Source organism: Amblyraja radiata, chromosome 14, assembly GCF_010909765.2.
Source record: "Amblyraja radiata isolate CabotCenter1 chromosome 14, sAmbRad1.1.pri, whole genome shotgun sequence".
Classification (NCBI taxonomy): domain Eukaryota; kingdom Metazoa; phylum Chordata; class Chondrichthyes; order Rajiformes; family Rajidae; genus Amblyraja; species Amblyraja radiata.
The window spans coordinates 57,818,566-57,839,558 of NC_045969.1; the positions used below are offsets into that span (position 1 = coordinate 57,818,566).

The following is a 20,993-nucleotide window of genomic DNA, read 5'->3' on the forward strand; positions in this document are numbered from 1 at the left end:
GGTCGACTGTGTTTGGAAGGAATAAATGCTTTATTAGGTCTGACTGTGTTTGGAAGGAATAAATGCTTTATTAGGTCCGACTGTGTTTAGTCCAAAAGTCCCGCTCATTTCGTGACTTCCGCTTACTGGACAGGTTGCACTGATTGTGAAATTACCGGTGAGTGCAGAGGTCGCGCTGATTGCGGAAGTGCACTGACTGCGAAAGCCCCACAGTGGAGAGGCCACGCTCAGCCGTGTGAGTAGATTCAACAAAGTTTACTGTCATATATATGGTATGTGAGTCAGTGTGTGTGTGTGTGTGTGTGTGTGTGTGTGTGTGTGTGTGTGTGTGTGTGTGTGTGTGTGTGTGTGTGTGTATGTGTGTGTGAGTGTATGTGTGTGTGTGAATGTGTGTGTGTGTGTGTATGTGTGCGTGAGTCTGTGTGTGTGTGTGTATGAATGTGTGTATGACTCTGTGTGTGAGTGCGTGTGCGTGTGTCTGTATGAGTGTGCGTGTGTCTGTATGAGTTTGTGTGTGTGTGTGAGTGTGTGTGTGTGTGTGTGTGTGTGTGTGTGTGTGTTTGTGTATATTGGAATTGGTGGAGAGGTGGAATATTGCATTTGAGGACCAGCCGTTCCGTGTGAAGCTGGGACCCAACGGGTCCCACTTAGTCTAGTTGGTCTGAAATTGGCTTTCAGTGGAGATTTGTCAAAACCCAACACTCCCCATTATGGATGATATGCAAAATATTACTCCCAAGTAGCAAAAGTAACCATTGTAACCCTGGTTAATTGGGTAATACTTAAGCTTCTGATGACTTACAATGACAATTGTTTTGCATTCACTTCACATGAAGACGCTTAAGCCAAAAACAAAACCCGTAACATTAAGCAAACTTACTTTAATTTCAAGGCCTTTACTTTGAAGGTCTTTCTGTTTGAGCCACAGGACCTGAAACTTGAGCAGTTTAGCCATCAGTAGCAATGGAATCTCTTCTCCTTTAGACAGCAAGGCCCACGCTGTTTCTGTGATCTGGGATGTCCAAAAAATTCACACAGATGAAATGGTAAAAATGGTGAAAGTAATACGTGTAGTTACTGAAACACCTTTATGCCCTTTTAAGAATATCCCAGAGTGCTGTAGCACCAACAAAGTTGTGCAGGAAAGCTACAATCTACATTCTGAAAACTTCCTTCTGTTTAGAAGTAAACAACCATGCAGTCAACCATGCAGTCAACCATAGAGCAGTTAGAGGCAAAGGTCTCTAAAAATATTAGAATGTGGATTCCCCATTGATTCGCCAAGCTAAGGATGTGGATGGTATTCACGATGAATTCTAACATGGTGCAGCTGGTGGGAAGGGAATCAGGGTAACAAAAGAATCAGAATTCAGCAAGACCGTTTACTCCATCTAAATTCATCAGTACAAGATGCCAATGTTACCCGCACAAGAATTTTCCGCCATCCACATTTAATCATTCTTTGCACAAGGTGGCATTTTCTGGGAGCCGTAAAGAGGCAAAGTTTTACTTAGAGCTATCCCAGCTGAACATTTTCCTACATCCACTTCATAAGTGTTTTTGTTGCAAGACATTTGCCCAAATGCTTCTTTTCCAAGACTAAATGGCTCAGTGTCTCTATTTATTGAGATTACTGGCACTGAAGATGAATTTACTCTGAATTGCCTCAAATCAATCTGACTAGAAACTAATTAGTAATGTCCCTTGACTTAAAAAAAAGACACAAAATGCTGGAGTAACTCAATAGGTCAGGCAATGTCTCTGGAGAACATGGATAGGTAACGTTTCGAATCGAGACTCTTTTTCAGGCCGATTATTCCTAGTTGGATCCTGTTAGAGGAAAAGTAGAGTTCAGATAAGTAAAAGGGATTTGGAGGAACGGGGAACTGCAGATGCTGGAACCTTGAAAAAAACAAAGGAATATGGATCACGTGCAGGCAGGGAAACATAGATTAACTTGGCATTGTTCGGCACAGACATTTTGGGCTGAAGAACCTGTTCCTATGCTGTACCGTTCTATGTACTACGTCAGTGTGATACCAGAAACATGAGGGTATACTCATCAGGAGAGGCCGAACATGCAAATCTCTTTCCCCTTAAGCAAAATGTTGACGTATGACCTAGTAGAGATCTTTACAAGGAGGGTTTTGAGTAGACGCAGAGGAAATGTCCCCATTTATGGAATGTGGTCAGAGTTTCTGTGGCAAATAATTTGAAAGTATGAGTGTGACTAGAGGGAAGGATGGAAACAGTGGCCAAGGAAAAGAGATTGTGACAGATACGAGAAGAAGACATTAACATGGTTTTCATAATGTTTCTTAATTGAGCGGTGTCACAGAGGCACTTCTAGTAGAGCTGCTACTACACAGCGACAGAACCTTGGGTTCGATCTTGACCTCGAGTGTTGAGTGTGGGTGGGGTGGATGTGAGGGAGGAACGGCCGGCAAGATCGGCTCTTTACTTCTGAATCCTCCAATATCATCTTCCGATCCAGGGTCCGTCATGTGGAATAGGATGAGATGTGCTCACGCTTCTTCTTCCATAAGGTTCACAGGGCTGATCAACAGCCTTATAATGAATGACATAAGGAATTGGAGGCCATTAACATTGTTGAATGTTGATTATAAGATCCTGTCTAAGGCCATCGCCAACCGGGTCAAGTCTGATCTAGAACAGGTAATCCACCCGGACCAAACCTGTGCTGTACCTGGCAGGAAAATCTCAGACAGCCTGGCGCTGCTGAGAGATCCCATTGCCTATGTGCAGGACAGGTCAGCTTGGACCAGGAGAAGGCCATTGACAGGATATCACACACGTGCATAAGGAATGTGCTATCCAAAATGGGTTTGGGGAGGGAATGAGGAATTGGATCCAACTGCTCTACACTGATATCTGTAGTGCAGTCCAAATCAATGGGTGGGAATCAGACAGCTTCTCCGTCAGGTCTGGAGTCAGGCAGGGTTGCCCTCTCTCCCCTGTCTTGTTCATCTGATGTATAGAACCTTTTGCCGAGTCCATCAAGAAGGATGTGAGCATAAGAGAAGTGACATTGCCAGTCAGTGGGGGCACTCAGGTCAAAACCTCCCTGTACATGGATGATGTTGCCGTCTTCTGCTCGGATCCAGGTTAGGTCTGCAGCTTGATCAGTATCTGCGACCAGTTTGAGTCAGTCATGGGAGCCAGGGTGAACCGCAGGAAGAGCGAGGCCATGCTCTTTGGCAAACTGGCTCGACCGATCTTCCGTCCCCTTCACCATCAAGCCTGACTTCTTGAAGGTGCTGGGGATTTGCTTCGGGGGGACTGAGGCGTTTGGCAAGAATTGGCTGGAGCAGATAGTCAAGGTAGGAAAAAATCTGGAGCTGTGGAAGCGGCTCTATAATGGGGAACTATTTGGTCATCAGGTGTGAACTGCCCTCGGAGCTGCAGTACTTGGCCCGTCCCTCCCTCTTACTCCTCAGCATCACCCGGGCCATCTTCTGCTTTTTCTGGGGATCAAAGATTTTCCGGGTCCAACGGACCATAATGCACAAGTCGGCAGATGACGGGGGTAAAAACGTGTCCAATGTCGCCCTCACCCTGATGACCACCTTCATGTGTGGCTGTGTCAGGTGGAGCGTAGAGCCAAGGCACGTGGGCACCAAGTGTCACTACCTGCTGAGGTTCTACCTGTCACGATTGTTGCAAAGGATTTGCATGGCACAGATGCCATGCAATGTGCCAGTCAGCGGGACATTGCCGCCCCATCTGTCGTTCGTGGAAAGGTTCTTCCGGTCCAACACCTTTGACCACAAGTCCATCGGGCAGTGGTCAGCACGGAATGGCCTGCAGGCACTGCAGGGAAATGACTCCATGGATACGGTGCGTGGTTCCAAGAGCAGACTGCGCAACTTGTCTGGCGAAATGCCTCATTGCTAGAACTCACCAACAAGCACCAAGAGCTGGCTTCGCTGGCGGAGAAGGGAGCCCTCCCAGTTAGATCCTTCATGCACCGTCGGAACCTCACTACCAGCGCACGCTGCCCTCGGGACGGCTGCTATGGAGAGGAGATGGTTGCCCTCCTCTTTGCAGAGTGTGGATTTGCAAAGAGAGTCTGGAGAGGTTTGCATGGGTCCCTATCACGATTTATTCCGAACAGCTCCGTCATAGAGGACTCTGTGAGTTTCGGACTGTTCCCAGGGACGCATTCAGAGACGGACCACATTGCTGCTGGACAGTCATCAACTCGGTGAAAGAAGTCCCTTGTTCTGCCCGAGCTTTGTTGAGCTCCCAGCAGAGCGAGATGTCCGTTGGGGAATGTTGCCGACTGGCCCGCTGCAGACTGCAGAAGTACGTGCTGAAGGACGCACTGAAGCTCGGTGCAGCCAACGCCAAGGCTCTGTGGGGGAGGACCACAGTCTAGGGTCCTTCCGCTGCTGGACATGGGGGGCAGGGTGTGGTGGAGACTGGAGACACCCCTCAAAATAAGGGAAGGGATTCCATGCCATGACGCCACATGTGTGGCAAGGGTGTGGGGTGAAACTGTGTAATTTGTATAAATAGTATTGAATGTATGAATAGTCTCCGATAATGTCGGACAAATTTCTTGCACGGTTTCTGGATTGTACACATTTGTTACTTGAATAAAGTTTATTTTGATTTTTAAAGAAGTGTGTGTGTGGAGTTTGTACGATCTCTCTCTGACCGTGTGGCTTTCGTCTGGGTGCTCCGGTTTCTTCCCGCATCCCAAAGACATGCGGGTTTGCAGGTTAATTGACCTCTGTAAACTGCAGAAGGTTTACAGAGTACAAAATCTGAAGAGATTTATATGCTGCGATGATATAATTTTTTTAAATTAAGCAGCATTTTGCATTTGAGAAGCATTAATACTTTGTAAATAATGCTCCTAGCAATGGCTGCAATACTTCGCATTACTAATAAAATTGGGACATGAACACCTATTATTTACAACTAACATTAAACGATTGAACATTGATATATTTCTTCACAGAGACTGCTTCTGCTTCAATCCATCTCACAATATTTAAAGTTGCTGGTGTAGAAATGATTACCTCATAAAACATAGGGAGATCGGTTAGCTTCTGATTCTTTACGTCTCCAAGCTCAGAGATCTGAAAACATAGTGCATGGTAAGATAATTTTTCTAATAAATTACCATTTCTTCTGTTATTTACACGTTTTCCCCTCAAACCCTCTGAAAGCTGATTTCTACAATTGGATAGAAAATCAATCGTACCACCTCCATATGGTACTTGAGTACATAAAAAATAAATCATAAAAACGTTATATTTAACGTACAAGTAAAGTTCCCTGTAGTCAGCAGGAGTACTCCTCAATTCCAAACTTGGAACAGCACACCCACTGTTAACACTTTCATTATCTGGCTTTATGACCTGTTAAATCCACTTCTAAATTTTACTGAATTGCAAAGAGTTCTGTCTTCTGGGTTTGTGCCAATTGAAACAGGATTGGGACAGCTTTGCTTCTTTAAAGGAGCTCTCCTTAGTTGGCTCCAGCTGTTCCATGATGTGTAAATCCTTTATATCATCCTCTCCACACTAGGCTGTGCTGCCGTCAGGGTGCTTTGAAAGAGAAGCGCTCATTGTGCAGAGCTTTCTTCCAGAATTACTTATTTTCTTCTGTAAACGGAGCACTGTCAAAACTTCTGAAATTGTTCAAAGTAAACAAGAATTCCTCTAAATTAAAAATGCAACACAACTAGTGTTTGCACCATATTTCCTTCCATTATTAATCTGTGAAAATGTCATTGTTCTGTTGTCGTACATACAACAATTAAACACTCTTGACTTGACTCTTGACATCTCTTTGAGTACCTGACAACATGAAACAAATGGTTTTACATTATAACAACGGGCACTTACCAGCTTCAGCGTTCCTTCCCAGGAAATGGTACTGAAGAGCTTACGCAGTGGGACTTCGATAGCTGCAGAGAGGGCAGCAAGGAACATCTCATTCTCCAGCTCCTCACCCACCGCAAAGTAAATAGCGGGCCTCCAGTGCTCCTGTAACACCAAGTAAACCAGTGTGAGAATAAAAACAGTTACACATTAATTTCCACTATTTGCTTCACACAAGCCTGTTCTCCCACAAGCACATTTACTTATCCTGTACCTTTCATGCTTCAGTAAGTACTGCAGGATTTCTCCTTAACCTTTCAGCAGAGTCAATGCATCAATCTATGACATATCTGCCACCTCCTGCTCAATACTATCACCACAGTGCCACAGCTGGTAGATCCACTGAATCACAGCACCAGAGATGCAGGTTCTATCCTGACCTAAGATGCTGTCTGCATGGAGTTTGCATGTTCTACCTGTGACCGCGTGAGTATTCTCCCACATCCCAAAGACGTGCGGGTTTGCAGGTTAATTGGCCCTCTGTAAATTGTTCCATGTGTATAGGGAGTAGATGAGAAAGTGGGATAACATAGTGTGAATGGGTGATCGCTTCTCAAACATTGGAAAAGTACCATTCTTTCCGATAGTTGGGTCAGTGCCAACCATTCCCATCACATCCCTTCCATTTCAAAGCAGCTTCCAACATGTGCAGGAGATGTCATTATCTGCTCTTTGGTCTCCCAGCTGTCACGTTGATTGTTTTGCAAGATATAAATGGAATACACTAGATTGGATTAAGTATGGATAAAGTATTGTCTGATGCAGGAAGAATTTTTATGAGCCTGAATGATAGATAACAGTTTCCACTGGAGTCGCTGCGATCTCTGGAAGTGCAAATTAGTGCCTGATAAGTTATTGGGCTACTCCTCTTTGTATTATTCCCATTTTTCCCTTTACAAAGGAGCCTTCATAACGTTGTTATTTTCCATATTTCTCTCTTTGCTATTCTACTGCGCCCATTTAAATCTCATTTAAATCACTTGCCTTTACATCGTCAAAAAATATGCTGGAGAAACTCAGCAGGTCAGTCAGCATCGGTGGAGGGATGACGTTTTGGATGAGGACCTTTCTTTAGACTCATCAGGACGAGTGTTGCTTATCTTGCAATTGCATTGGAACGTGCCAAGAGTAGGGGAGAGGGCACTTTGTGGAGCAGGAAGAGTGAATGTGAAGACTATTAATTATTGGACCCCTTACAGTGGCTTGCAAAAGTTTTCATACCCCTTGAACTTTTCCACATTTTGTCACGTTACAACCACAAACGTAAATGTATTTTATTGGGATTTTATGTGATAGACCAACACAAAGCGGTGCATAATTGTGAAGTGGAAGGAAAATGATACATGGTTTTCAAATTTTTTTACAAATAAAAAACTGAAAAGTGTGGCGTGCAAAAGTATTCAGACCCCCTGAGTCAATACTTTGTAGAACCACCTTTCGCTGCAATTACAGCTGCAAGTCTTTTGAGGTATGTCTCTACCAGCTTTGCACATCTAGAGACTGAAATTTTTGCCCATTCTTCTTTGCAAAATAGCTCAAGCTCAGTCAGATTGAATGGAGAGCGTCTGTGAATAGCAATTTTCAAGTCTTGCCAGAGATTCTCAATTGGATTTAGGTCTGGACTTTGACTGGGCCATTCTAACACAAAACCAAACACCTCCCTTCCCCCAACTGCCCTCACCACCTGTCTTCAAGCTATCAGCAACTGGATGTCACTCAACCTTCTAAAACTCAATGGAAATAAAACAAAAATCATGCTAATTGGCTCAAAGTCCACTCTCTCCAAAACCCACCCGTTCACCATTTCAGTTGATGGCTCACCCATACCCACCTCCTCCCATGTCAAATGTCTCGGCGTCATTCTGGACAGTACACTTTCCTTTAGCCCCCACATCAGCAATATCACACGCTCTGCATACTTTCATCTCCGCAACATCTCCAGACTCCGCCCCTCCCTCTCCAAAGACAATACAAAAGTCCTCATCCACACTCTGGTCACATCCCGCATCGATTACTGCAACGCCCTCCTCACTTGCACCTCCAATAAACTTCTTCATCGCCTCCAAAGCATTCAGAAATCTGCAGCCCGGATCATCACCCGCACCAGATCATCGGACCACATCACTCCCATCCTCACTCAGCTCCACTGGCTCCCTGTGCACCACCGGATTAACTACAAGATTTTACTGCTGACCTTCAAAGCCCTACACCACCTTGCTCCCCAATACCTCTCTGGCCTGCTGCTACCATACACTCCTTCCCGGTCACTTCGTTCCTCCTCAGCTGCAATTTTAACTGTCCCCACATTTAGACTCAGCACCATGGGTGCCAGAGCCTTCAGCTGCTCTGCCCCACGTCTCCCACCTCCCATCCGTCACCTGGACACTATCGATCAATTCAAATCACAACTCAAAACACACCTGTTTAGATTAGCATACCCGACATAACTTCCACCTAATTTTAATGACTTAAAATGTTTTGTGTATTTTAAAATTTTTGTTTTTTTTTTTTGTTTTTAATCAACTTGATTTTAATATTGATAAATGCATTGTGATTTTATGTCCTGTAAGGTGTCCTTCGGTGTCCAGAAAGGCGCCAGCAAATAAAATGCATTATTATTATTATTAACACATGAATATGCTTTGATCTAAACCATTCCATTGTAGCTCTGGCTGTATGTTTAGGGTCGTTGTCCTGCTTGAAGGTGAACCACCGCCCCAGTCTCAAGTCTTTTGCGGACTCTAACAGGTTTTCTTCCAAGATTGCCCTGTATTTGGCTCCATCCATCTTCCCATCAACTCTGACCAGCTTCTCTGTCCCTGCTGAAGAAAAGCATCCCCACAGCATGATGCTGCCACCACCATGTTGCACAGTGGGGATGGTGTGTTCAGGGTGATGTGCAGTGTTAGTTTTCCGCCACACATAGCGTTTTGCATTTAGGCCAAAAACTTCAATTTTGGTCTCATCTGACCAGAGCACCTTCCTCCACATGTTTGCTGTGTCCCCCTCATGGCTTGTGGCAAACTGCAAACGGGACTTCTTATGGCTTTTTTTCAATAATGGCTTTCTTCTTGCCACTCTTCCATAAAGGCCCGATTTGTGGAGTGCATGACTAATAGTTGTCCTGTGGACAGATTCTCCCACCTGAGCCGTGGATCTCTGCAGCTCCTCCAGAGTTACCATGGGCCTCTTAGCTGCTTCTCTGATCAATGCTCTCCTTGCCCGGCCTGTCAGTTTAAGTGGACGGCCATGTCTTGGTAGGTTTGCAGTTGTGCCATACTCTTTCCATTTTCGGATGATGGATTGAACAGTGCTCCGTGAGATGTTCAAAGCTTAGGGTATTTTTTTATAACCTAACCCTGCTTTAAACTTCTCCACAACTTTATCCCTGACCTGCCTGGTGTGTTCCTTGGTCTTCATGATGCTGTTTGTTCACTAATGTTCTCTAACAAACCTCCGAGGCCTTCACAGAACAGCTGTATTTATACTGAGATTAGATTACACACAAGTGGACTCTATTTACTAATTAGGTGACTTCTGAAGGCAATTGGTTGCACTGGATTTTATTTAGGGGTATCAGAGTAAAGGGGGCTGAATACGTTTGCACGCCACACTTTTCAGTTTTTTATTTGTAAAAAATTTTGAAAGCCATGTATCATTTTCCTTCCACTTCACAATTATGCGCCACTTTGTGTTGGTCTATCACAATTAATCCCAATAAAATACATTTACGTTTGTGGTTGTAACGTGACAAAATGTGGAAAAGTTCAAGGGGTATGAAAACTTTTGCAAGCCACTGTATGTCTCTTACTTTATGGGCTTTATAAGGGCAGATGTGAGCTTTATCTAGATTAGATTAGACTTTATTAATGCCCTTATTCAGGGGAAATTCAGATGTCCTTGCAGCACACTAATAAAAATACAACATAGCATTCAAGAAGACATTCAACACCAAAACACAAAAACATCCCCCCACAGTGGTTCCCACTGTGGGGGAAGGCACAAAGTCCAGTCCCCATCCTCTTGTCCACCCAGAGTCGGGCCTATTGAGGCCTCCACAGTCGCCGCCACGGCGCCCGATGATCTCGCCGGGTGATGGTACTCCGGCGTCGGGAGAACCCCCAGCGGCTTGGGGTGCCAGGAACGGCCGCCTTCCCACCGGAGACCGCGGCTTCCAAGCCAACAGACCGCGCCGGACGGAGCTCCACACACTGGCGATCTCGGCGAGAGATCCCAGGCTCCGGGATGTAAAGTTCAGCATCGCAGCTGGCCGCTCCACAGAACCGCGGCTCCACGATGTTTTCATCGGCGGTCCCAGCATACTGAAGTCCCAGCGCGGCGACCCAGGAAAGGCATCGCCCGCTCCACGACAGCGCTCCAGCGCTGCGCCGCCGCCAAAGCCGATGTTCTGTGCCGCCGCCAAAGCCGATGTTCTGGCCAGGTCCCCTCAGGGAAACGTCGCTCCAGGACCCGCTGGTAGGCCGCAAGGACAGGTCGAAGACGCTGCTCGGAGGAAGGCAACCCCTCCGACCAGGTAGGGACTTGAAAAACAGTTTCCCCCTTCCCCCCCACCACCCCCCACACATAAAAAGATTAGGCCCCCTGACTGCACACTCAACGTACTAAAAATAATAAAAAGAAGGGGAAAAAAAACCGGACAGCTGCAGGACAGGCAGCCGTTCAGGACAGCGCCTCCTCCGCCTCATCCCTGCAGAATCTCCGATAATTTGAATCAAATAATCCAGGTCACAGCCTAATTCTCAATGATAGTGGATGCCTGCCAGAAATGTGGCACAAGCTTCGCACATTTTCCTTAAGGTAAGTTGGCAAACATCGAATATATACATTCTCATCAATTGTTAAAGGAGTAAATTGAGAGGAATTGTTAAGGTATATTATTTTACATAAATTATGAAGAACATAAGGAAGAAAACACTCTGTATCTCCTAAACGTGTTATTACAGCTATAATCCTAACTCTGAATTCATGATTAGGTCAACGCCTCCAGTGTTTTATGGTGATAATTACATAAAATTAATTTAAAAAGGCAGATATACAAATATGACAAATTACACTTAGACAGGAAAGGGAACATTTCCTTAAATCTAAATTATTTCAGAAACCAATAAGAAGGATTTTAAATTGCAGCTGCTTGTTTACTTCATTTATATTAAAAGCAGGGAAGTAACATACTGGATACAAGTAACAATGGACACTGGAAACATGATGCTATGATGCCCCTAGTAAAAACTGTTTTGAAAGTGTGTTATTTTGTGTCCTTTGTTGAAAAGTATATAAAGGTACGAGAGGCATGGATAGGGTTGACTGTCAGAACCCTTTTCCCCAGATGGAAATATCAACAATTAGAGGGCATAGTTTTAAAATCAGAGGGGGAAAGTTTAAAGGGTTAAAAATATGTGAGGGACATATTTTTACATGGTGCCTGGAGCACGATCCCAGGGGTGGTGGTGGTGGCAGATACCATAGCAGCTTGACAGTTCATCGGGCTGTTTCTCACCACACTAATAACCTGAGTATTTTCAGTACCTGCGGTATTTTAACTATCCAAATATTAGGTTGATGAGGGCAGAGCTATAGATGTTGTATATATGGACGATAAATATGGCAAAGTATTCAACAAGTTTCCACGTAGGCTGCTCTGGAAGGTTAAATCACATGGGATTCAATCAGAGATAGCTGAATGGATAGAAAATTGGCTCATGGAAGGAAGCAGAGGGTGATGCTGGAAGGTTGCTTCTCAGACTGGAGGCCTGTGACTAGTGGTGTGCCTCAGGGCTCGGTGCTGGACCCGTTACTGTTTTTGTCATCTACATCAATGATCAACATACAGGGCAAGATTAGCATGTTTACAGTTGATATAAAAATGGGTGTTTTTTGCAGATAGTGAAGATGGTTGTGAAAAATTGGAGCAGGGTCTTGATTGATTGCCCAGGTGGGCTGAGGAATGGTTGATGGAATTTAATACAGATAAATGTGAAGTGTTGTATTTTGGGAAGTTTAACATGGGCAGGACCTACGCAGTGAATGGTAGGGCTCTGGGTAGTGTTGTAGAACAGAGGGATCTAAGAGTACAGGTGCATTGTTCCTTGAAGGTGGAGTCGCAGGTAGATAAGGTGGTCAAAAAGGTTTTTGGCACTTTGGCCTTCATCAGTCAAAGTATTAAGTACAGAAGTTGGAAGATCATGTTGCAGTTGTATAAGACATTGGTGAGGCCGCATTTAGAATATTGTGTTCAGTTCTGGGCATCATGTTACAGGAAAGATGTTGTCAAGCTGGAAAGGGTACAGAGAAGATTTACGAGGATGTTGCCAGGACTAGAGGTTCTGAGCTATAGGGAGAGGTTGAGCAGGCTGGGACTATTCCTTGCAGCACAGGAGGATGAGGGGTGATCTTATGGAGGTTTATAAAATCATGAGAGGAATAGATCGGGTAGATGAACAGAGTCTCTTGCCCAGAGTAGGGGAATTGTGGACCAGAGACATAGGTTTAAGGTGAAGGGGAAGAGATTTAATAGGAATCTGAGGGGTAACTATTTCACACGAAGGGTGTATGGAACAAGTTGGCAGAAAAGGTAGTTGAGGCTGGGACTATCGCAAGTTTACGAAACAATTAGATAGGTACAGGGATAGGCCTGGTTTAGAGGGATATGCGTCAAACTGGGGCAGGTGGGACTAATGTAGCTAGGACATGTTGGTTGGTGTGGGCAAGTTGGCCTGTTTGCATGCTGTATGACTCTAAATCCATTTAACTGCCTTTGCTCCATATAGATATCCAGGGAAAGAAGGGGCATTATTTACATGCAGGCAGTGTTTCAATTGGCATCATGTTTGGCACAGACATTGAAGAGTAAAGGGCCTGTTCCTGTGCCGTATGGTTCTATGTTCCAAAGTTATAATGTTCAACTTACCCCTTCAATCTGAGCTACCAGTAGTCCTTCCTCCCATGCTGTGGAATTTGTCTGTGGTTTCTTGGCTAACTTTGCAGACTTTTCTTTCTTCGGCATCTTCTATTTGTGTTTCTAGTTTCTAGTTATTATTTGGCAACATAAATCTACTGAGATATAAAACACAAATAACAAGGCCTACTTCTTAAAAATATCCCCAAAACATTTTATCCTGCTGCCTGCTTGTAAAATGCATTCCTGAGGTTTCACCCTGGAGAAATTAGTGCCATTCCCCCTTATATCTCCAATTCTCAATTAGCAAAAAAAAAGTGACCAAGCCATATTGTTGTATACCATCCAAATCATAAGTTCCTGAAGTTCCCAGCCAAGATACCACCCCACAATAAACCATTAAAAACATAAAAATAAATGCTTGCTTGAGAAACAATTATGTTAGCTATCAGCATAGTTAAGAAGCTACATCCTTGTTCTTGGAACAAACCAAACAATCTTTAATGAACTAACAATAAGAATTAATGAATGCTTTATTGTCACATGTGACAAGTCACAGTGAAATTCTTTGCTTGTGTACCCAAGGTATGCAAATAGTCGCCACATAAGGGTACTGACAAAGTTAAAGTATCTGCGCCAGGTCCTCATTTGTTCCCACCAACCCCCCTCACGGCAGTCTCCTCTCTCCGGTTCCTCCATTGTTCCTTCCCTCAGCAGCAGTGTCCTCATGCCACATGGTCTGTCCTCTCCACTATCGCTGCCGGGTTCTCTCCGGACGACGCAAGCCTTGCAGGCCCCGACTCCGCTTCCGCAAACCCAGGCTCTGTCAGCCACGTGCTCCGCCAGCCACGTGCTCCGTCAGCTGCGGACTCTGCTGACTCCGCCGACTCTGCCAGCCGTAGGAGGCGTTTAATGTAAGGCTCTATTCAACAATCTAGTTGAATGGTACAAGTATATGTCCCAGCGCATTTCATATCAGTCTTGACAGTAATTTGACTGTTGACAAATTGACAAAGATACCCAGACTGCTCTAACTAGTAAGGGACACAGAGTGCTGGAGTAATTCAGCGGGTCGGCCATCATTTCTGGAAACTATGGATAGGGGACGTTTCCGGTCGAGACCCTTCTTCAGACCAGCATGTTGTGTCCTGTTTTGTAAACCAGCTTCTGCAGTTCCTTGTTTCTATGTTCTAACCAGCACTTGGTTACATATTTATAACACCATCTGGAATACAAGTTATTCATTTTATTAAGCATTCTAACAATTGAGTCATTGTTTTCCAGGCCCCCGCTCCCTCATCTTCACTATGGGTGTCCAGTCACTCTACACCTCCATCCCCCACCAGGAGGGTCTTAAAGCCCTCTGTTTCTTCCTCGACCGCAGAACCAACCAATCCCCCTCATTCAATACTCTCCTCTGTCTAGCGGAGCTGGTCCTTACACTCAACAACGTTTCCTCTAACTCCTCCCATTTCCTCCAAATCCAAGGCGCAGCTATGGGCACGCCCATGAGCCCCAGCTATGCCTGCCTCTTTGTAGGGTACGCCGAGCAATCCTTGTTCAAGGCGTACCGTGGCCCTATCCCCGAACTCTACCTCCGTTACATTAATGACTGCATTGGTGCTACCTCCTGCACCCTTGCAGAACTCACTGAAACTCACATTTCACCACTAATTTCCATCCGGCACTCAAATTCACCAGGACCATTTCTGACATCTCCGCACTGTTTCTAGACCTCACTATCCTCATCGCAGGTAACAGATTACTGACCGACATCTACTACAAACCCACTGACTCCCTTGGCTATCTGGACTACATTTCTTCCCACCCTGCTTCCTGTAAGGACTCTATCCCCTACTCCCAATTCCTCTGTCTACGCCACATCTGCACCCAGGATGAGGTATTCCACATCAGGGCATCAGAGATGTCCTCATTCTTTAGGGAACGGGGGTTCCCCTCTTCTACTATAGATGAGGCTCAACCAGGGTCTCTTCTAGCTCCGCTCTCACTCCCCATCCCCCCCACTTGTAAAAAGGGCAGAGTCCCCCTTGTCCTCACCTTCCACCCTACCAGCCGTCACATACAACAAATAATTTTCCGACATTTTCGCCACCTCCAACAGGATCCCACCACTGGCCACATCTTCCCATTTCCTCCCCTTTCGGCTTTCCGCAAAGAACGCTCCCTCCGTAACACCCTAATCAATTCGTCCCTTCCCACCCTAACCACCCCTTCTCCTGGTACTTTCCCTTGCAACCACAGGAAATGCTACACTTGTCGCTTTACCTCCCCCCTCGACTTCATCCAAGGACCCAAGTCGTCTTTCCAGGTGAGGCAGAGGCTCACCTGCACCTCCTCCAACCTCATCTATTGCATCCTCTGTTCTAGGGGTCAACTGCTCTGTATCGGTGAGACCAAGCGCAGGCTTGGCGATCGCTTCGCCCAACACCTCTGCTCAGTTCGCATTAACCAAACTGATCTCCCGGTGCCTCAGGACCCCACCCCTCCCATTCTGAATCAGACCTTTCTGTCCTGGGCCTCCTCCATGGCCAGAGTGAGTCCCACAGAAAATTGGAGGAGGAGCAGCACCTCATATTTTGCTTGGGTAGTTTACACCCCAGCGGTATGAACATTGACTTCTCCAAGTTCAGGTAGTCCTTGCTTTCTCGTCCTTCCCCTCCCCTTCCCAGCTGTCCCACAGCCCACTGTCTCCGCCTCTTCCTTTCTTCTTTCTGCACCCCCCCCCCCTCCCACTCCCTCATCAGTCTGAAGAAGGGTCTCGACCTGAAACATCACCTATTCCTTCGCTCCACAGATGCTGCCTCACCCGCTGAGTTTCTCCAGCATTTTTGTCTACCTTTTTGCAATCTGTCCTTGTAATTAAACTATATTGCATTTGGAGTTCAAAATACGTAATGAGTCAAGTTATATTAATAAAAAAAGTTTGGTCCAGATTCCCAGCCAATACAATAATTAATAACTATACAACTTTACACAGTTGATTTTGAAATATAACATTTCATGTTAATAGGTAGAAAAATAGGAATTCAGCCAAGTAACAAGATCATATCAGATCTGTGGCCCCAAATCATTAATCACAAAAACAGAATACATGCTCTGGTGAAAGGACACTGACCACAAACAATAATTTAGTTTCTTCACCGGCCCACAGATAACCTTTGAGTATTTCCACTACCTTGGCTCTTTGACAATCCAAGCCCATTTATCTGCCTTTGCCCCTTATAGATACGCAGGGAATGGAGGGATATGGATTACGTGCAGGCAGTGGAGATTAGTTGAACTTGGCATCCTCTTCGGCAATGACATTGTGGGCTGAAGGGCCTGATTCTGTGATGGCCTGGTCCATGTTCATATTTTTATGTAAATTGTATTGTATTGTATTGTATTGTATTCAAATTTATTGTCATTGTCTCAGTTAGAGACAACGAAATGAATTTCCCTTACAGGCAGTATCATAAAAATAAAAATAAAAAAAAATAAATAATAATAAATAATAAAACATATTAAAAATAAAATAGAATTTAAAAAAAAAGCACAAACACTGAAAGTCCACGACACAACATAACACAGTGGCACCAAGGTGAGGAAGGCACCATAGTCCAGCCAGCCTCCCCTCCGTTCTTCCCAGATGTTCACTCGTGGTTTAACATCTGGTAGAATTGCAGAAGATTCAAACTTCATTCATGCTTTAGTAAATGTTTCCTCATAAGTAGCTTAAGTTTGATTTTAACGTGATGAACTCTAGACCATTGGATAGAGAGAATGTCTTGAAGACTTCAATCGAATCATCTTTGAGTCTAGTTTAGTTTAGTTTAGTTTATTGTCACATGTACCAAAGTTTTTTGTTGCGTGCTATCAAGTCAGTGGAAAGACTATACATGATTACTTTCAAGCTGTCGATAGTGTACAGATACATGTTAAAGGGAATAACGTTTATTGCAAGATAAAGTCCAGTAAAATCCGATTAAAGATCGTTTGAGGGCCTCCAATGTGGTAGATGGGTGCTCAGGACTGCCCTCTAGCTGTTAACCATAAATTCCACAAAATACAATCCTGGTCTAGGGCATCTCTGCATGTAATTTACCTCTTGGAGTCCAGGTAACATTCTCGTAAATCAAAGTAACATTCCTTCAAATGCTCACTGTGTGTGCTGGGTGCGGTCTGACAGGGTTTTGTAAAGTTGTAGTACAATCTCTTCCTCTTGTATTCTAAAATAAAAACAGAAAATGCTGCAAATGCTCAGTGTCATTGGATTGCAATATTAACTGTTTCTCTCTTTTCACACATAGCCAGACATGCCCATAATTTCAGAGAATTTTCCTTTTGTTTTCAGGTTCTATAGGATTTATTGCCACCCAATGCTACTGGTGATGGGCCTTCATGATTTGATCATAAATTCATAAGACTTTGGAGCAGAATTAGGCCATTGGGCCATCCAGTCGCCATGCAATCATGGCTGATCTTTTTCCCTCTCAACCTCATTCTCCTGCCATCTCTCTGTAACCTATGACACCTACTAATCAAGAACATATCAATCTCTGCTGCAATTCATGTGTAGGAAGGAACTGCAGATGTTGGTTTATACTGGGTCAGGCAGCATCTCTGGAGTAAAGGAACAGGTGACATTTCGGGTCAACACCCTTCTTTAGACTGAATACGTCTTTGGTATGAAGAAGAATTCCGACCCGAAATGTCATCTATTCCTTTTCTCTAGTGATGCTGCCTGACTCACTGAGTTGCTCCAGCACTTTGTGTCTATCTGCTGCAATTCACGTGGTGAAAGTCCATTATGTTGAGTTAGTTAACTTAAACTCAGTGAGAGAGAAGAAAATGTGCTACATGTCCGAGTTATGGTGGACATGGGACTGTAGATGCTGGGACCTGGAGCAAAACATAGTGCTGGAGGAACTCCACAGGTCAGGACTCAGGCAGCATCTGTGAAGGGAATGGACAGATGAAGCAGAAGGAATCTGAAGAAGGGTCCTGACCTGAAACGTCACCTGCCCATCCCCTCCACAGATGATGCTTGAACTGCTGAGTTGCTCCAGCACTTTGTGTCTTTGTCCAAGTTATCATGATGTGCAATTACTGGTAGGAATCTGGTCATGTGCAACTGCTGCACTGGAAGCTCTAAAGTAGAGCCCCGGCTGCATTGGAAAGAGCTGTGTCTGTCACAACATGAGGTGGCCAACAAGGAAATACTTCAAAGGTACACAAAATTGCTGGGGAAACTCAGCGGGTGCAGCAGCATCTATGGAGCGAAGGAAATAGGCGACGTTTCGGGCCGAAACCCTTCTTCAGACTGAAGAAGGAAATACTTCACGTGGGTTTAAACCACCTGCCTTACTTCATAAAGAAAAACACAAATAGGTCGACAAGAGCAGCCTCCAGGGGTGATTGTATAGTCCCGTTTAGGAAAAGTGTCTTTGGGCAGTCAGTATTTTCATATCGAGCGTCGCAGACCTGGAACACGATACCATGCGTCATACGGGATCTGCCAACCCTTACCTCATTTACCAAACATCTAAAAACATGGTTACTGCAAAATCAAAATTGCAATCATAATCTACCTTAAAATTATCCTATGGTACTATTTTTTTGCTACTTTTTTACTTTATTGTTTGTTTTGTTTTGTTTTTTGTCTTTTGTTTTGTCTTTTTTCTTATTGAATGATTGTGTTGTGATGTGTTTACCTTGTTTACCAGAGGGACTAAAGATGGAAATTAGCTACTGGCTACAATCTTGCGTATTACATGTAAATGTTTATTAATATGCACTGTCCCCTAAATAAATAAATTACAATTACAATTACTGAAAAGGAACTACTGGAAGGTACAAGTCAGGGTGGGCATTTAACATGTGAATTCCCCTCTGCCAGCTAGACAGCACTGCACATCTGGAATGCATCAACAGTCCTGATACCCAGCATTGTTATGGAATAAATAACAAACGTGCTAAATGTCATGAATTTATCCCAAAAGAACATAAAAGAACATATTTAAAGCTTGGAGCACGGGGGGCTGGAGCACTTTGGGGGTGGGGTAGGGAGGGAGCGCTGGGAGGGGGAGGGTGGTGGTGTGCCAAGAAGGGGGGGCTAGGTAGGGAAAGAGGGAGCGCAGCATCTGGTGGTGAGGGACCGCCCCAGGGTGGGGGAACGCTGGGTGGGAGGGAGCGCCGCGCAGTGAGTGAGTTAGGGAGGGAGGGAGTGAGTGAGTGAGCGCCGCGGGGAGGTGAAGAAGGGAGTTAGGGAGCGCCGCGGGGGGTGAAGGAAGGAGTGAGGGAGCGCCGCACACTGAGAGAATGAGTGAGGGAGCGCCGCGGGGAGGTGAGGGAGTGAGTGAGGGAGCGCCGCGGGGGTGAAGGAAGGAAGGAGGGAGTGAGTGAGGGAGCGCCGCGCAGTGAGTGGGTTAGGGAGGAAGTGAGGGAGCGCCGCGGGGGGGGGGGGGAGGGAGTGAGGGAGCGCCGTGGGGAGGTGAGGGAGTGAGGGAGCGCCGCACAGTGAGTGAGTCAGGGAATGAGTGAGGGAGCGCCGCGGGGAGGTGAGGGAGTGAGGGAGCGCCGCGGGGGGGGGGGGGGGAGGGAGTGAGGGAGCGCGGCGGGAGTGAGGGAGCGCCGCGGGGAGGAGGGCGGGAGTGAGGGAGCGCCGCGGGGAGGAGGGGGGGGGGGGGGGAGCGCCGCGGGGAGGAGGGGGGAGTGAGGGAGCGCCGCGGGGAGGAGGGGGGAGTGAGGGAGCGCCGCGGGGAGGGGGGGGCGGGAGTGAGGGAGCGCCGCGGGGAGGGGGGGGGGCGGGAGTGAGGGAGCGCCGCGGGGAGAGGGGGGAGTGAGGGAGCGCCGCGGGAGGGGGGGCGGGAGTGAGGGAGCGCCGCGGGGAGGGGGGGGGGGCGGGAGTGAGGGAGCGCCGCGGGGAGGGGGGCGGGAGTGAGGGAGCGCCGCGGGGAGGGGGGGCGGGAGTGAGGGAGCGCCGCGGGGAGGGGGGGCGGGAGTGAGGGAGCGCCGCGGGGAGGGGGGGCGGGAGTGAGGGAGCGCCGCGGGGAGGGGGGGGCGGGAGTGAGGGAGCGCCGCGGGGAGGGGGGCGGGAGTGAGGGAGCGCCGCGGGGAGGGGGGGGTGAGGGAGCGCCGCGGGGAGGGGGGGGGGAGTGAGGGAGCGCCGCGGGGAGGGGGGGCGGGAGTGAGGGAGCGCCGCACCTGCCGCCTGGGCGCCGCTTGTACCGGTTGCCGAGGCAACGACGGGCAGCAGACGCCAACAAGGTGACAAAGCAGCAAGATGGCCCCGCTCCACAACGAGCGCAGTCCTCCAGCGCCCGGCGCCCCCTGGCGGGCCCCGCCGCAAACCAGCCCATAACCCACCCCAGCCTCCCTCCCTCCCTCTACTCAGAGAGCCACAGTACACCTGCCACAACATCCACCAACCTTCTGCTCAACATTGCTTTGCTCTTCCTCCGCTTGTTTCCAATTGACATTAGCAATGAACTTACAAAATATATGGATATGTCTTCTGATGTTGCCCATGTGTGTGTCATGGAGCAAAGATGCCCAGGAGCGAAGTCTGCAAAATGTTGTATCCACTGCCCAGTCCATCACCAGCTCTGACCTCCCCACCTTCGAAGGGATTTATCGGAGTCGCTGCCTCAAAAAGGCAGCCAGCATCATCAGAGACCCACACCATCCTGGCCACACACTCTTTTCACCCCTGCCATTGGGAAGAAGGTACAGGAGCCTGAAAATTGTAACGTCCAGATTCAGGAACAGCTTCTTCCCTACAGCCATCAGGCTATTAAACACTACAACCTCAGAAAAGCTCTGAACTACAATAGACTATTATTATTATTATTGCACTATTATTGTTCGTTTTTTGAGTATGTGTATATAATATATATGCGTGTACTTGTGAGTATCTTCTCCGTGGATTGTCACCTTGTGGAGAAGCTTGTGTGGACCTGAGAGCGATGCCGTCTGGAACTATGCTCCTGGTAGGGCCACCCATGGCGGTAAGATCGAAGGGGAGGTCTCTGACAAAGAGCAATCCAACCAAGACCTCAACGGTGGAACAGATGGAGGACGATGGTTGACCTATGTGGAGCATCACAACGGCTGGGAAGGCGGATGATGGCTGCAGCAGAAAAGCCTCCGGTCGTCTTGGA

General features: G+C 46.7%; 1 protein-coding gene across 1 annotated transcript in view; it reads right to left on the minus strand.

Annotated features, from left to right (window-relative positions):
* spag17 (sperm associated antigen 17) overlaps positions 1-20,102 on the minus strand; it is a 224,565-nt gene extending 204,463 nt beyond the window's left edge. Inside the window, exons 1-6 of the mRNA XM_033033446.1 lie at positions 20,038-20,102; positions 16,937-17,060; positions 12,844-12,989; positions 5,880-6,020; positions 5,049-5,108; positions 881-1,012 (exon numbers count right to left, since the gene is read on the minus strand). Coding sequence (XP_032889337.1) covers positions 881-1,012; positions 5,049-5,108; positions 5,880-6,020; positions 12,844-12,939 — 429 coding nt within the window. The 5' untranslated portion in view covers positions 12,940-12,989; positions 16,937-17,060; positions 20,038-20,102. The remainder of the gene's footprint in view (positions 1-880; positions 1,013-5,048; positions 5,109-5,879; positions 6,021-12,843; positions 12,990-16,936; positions 17,061-20,037) is intronic.
* Positions 20,103-20,993: the final 891 nt, after the last annotated feature.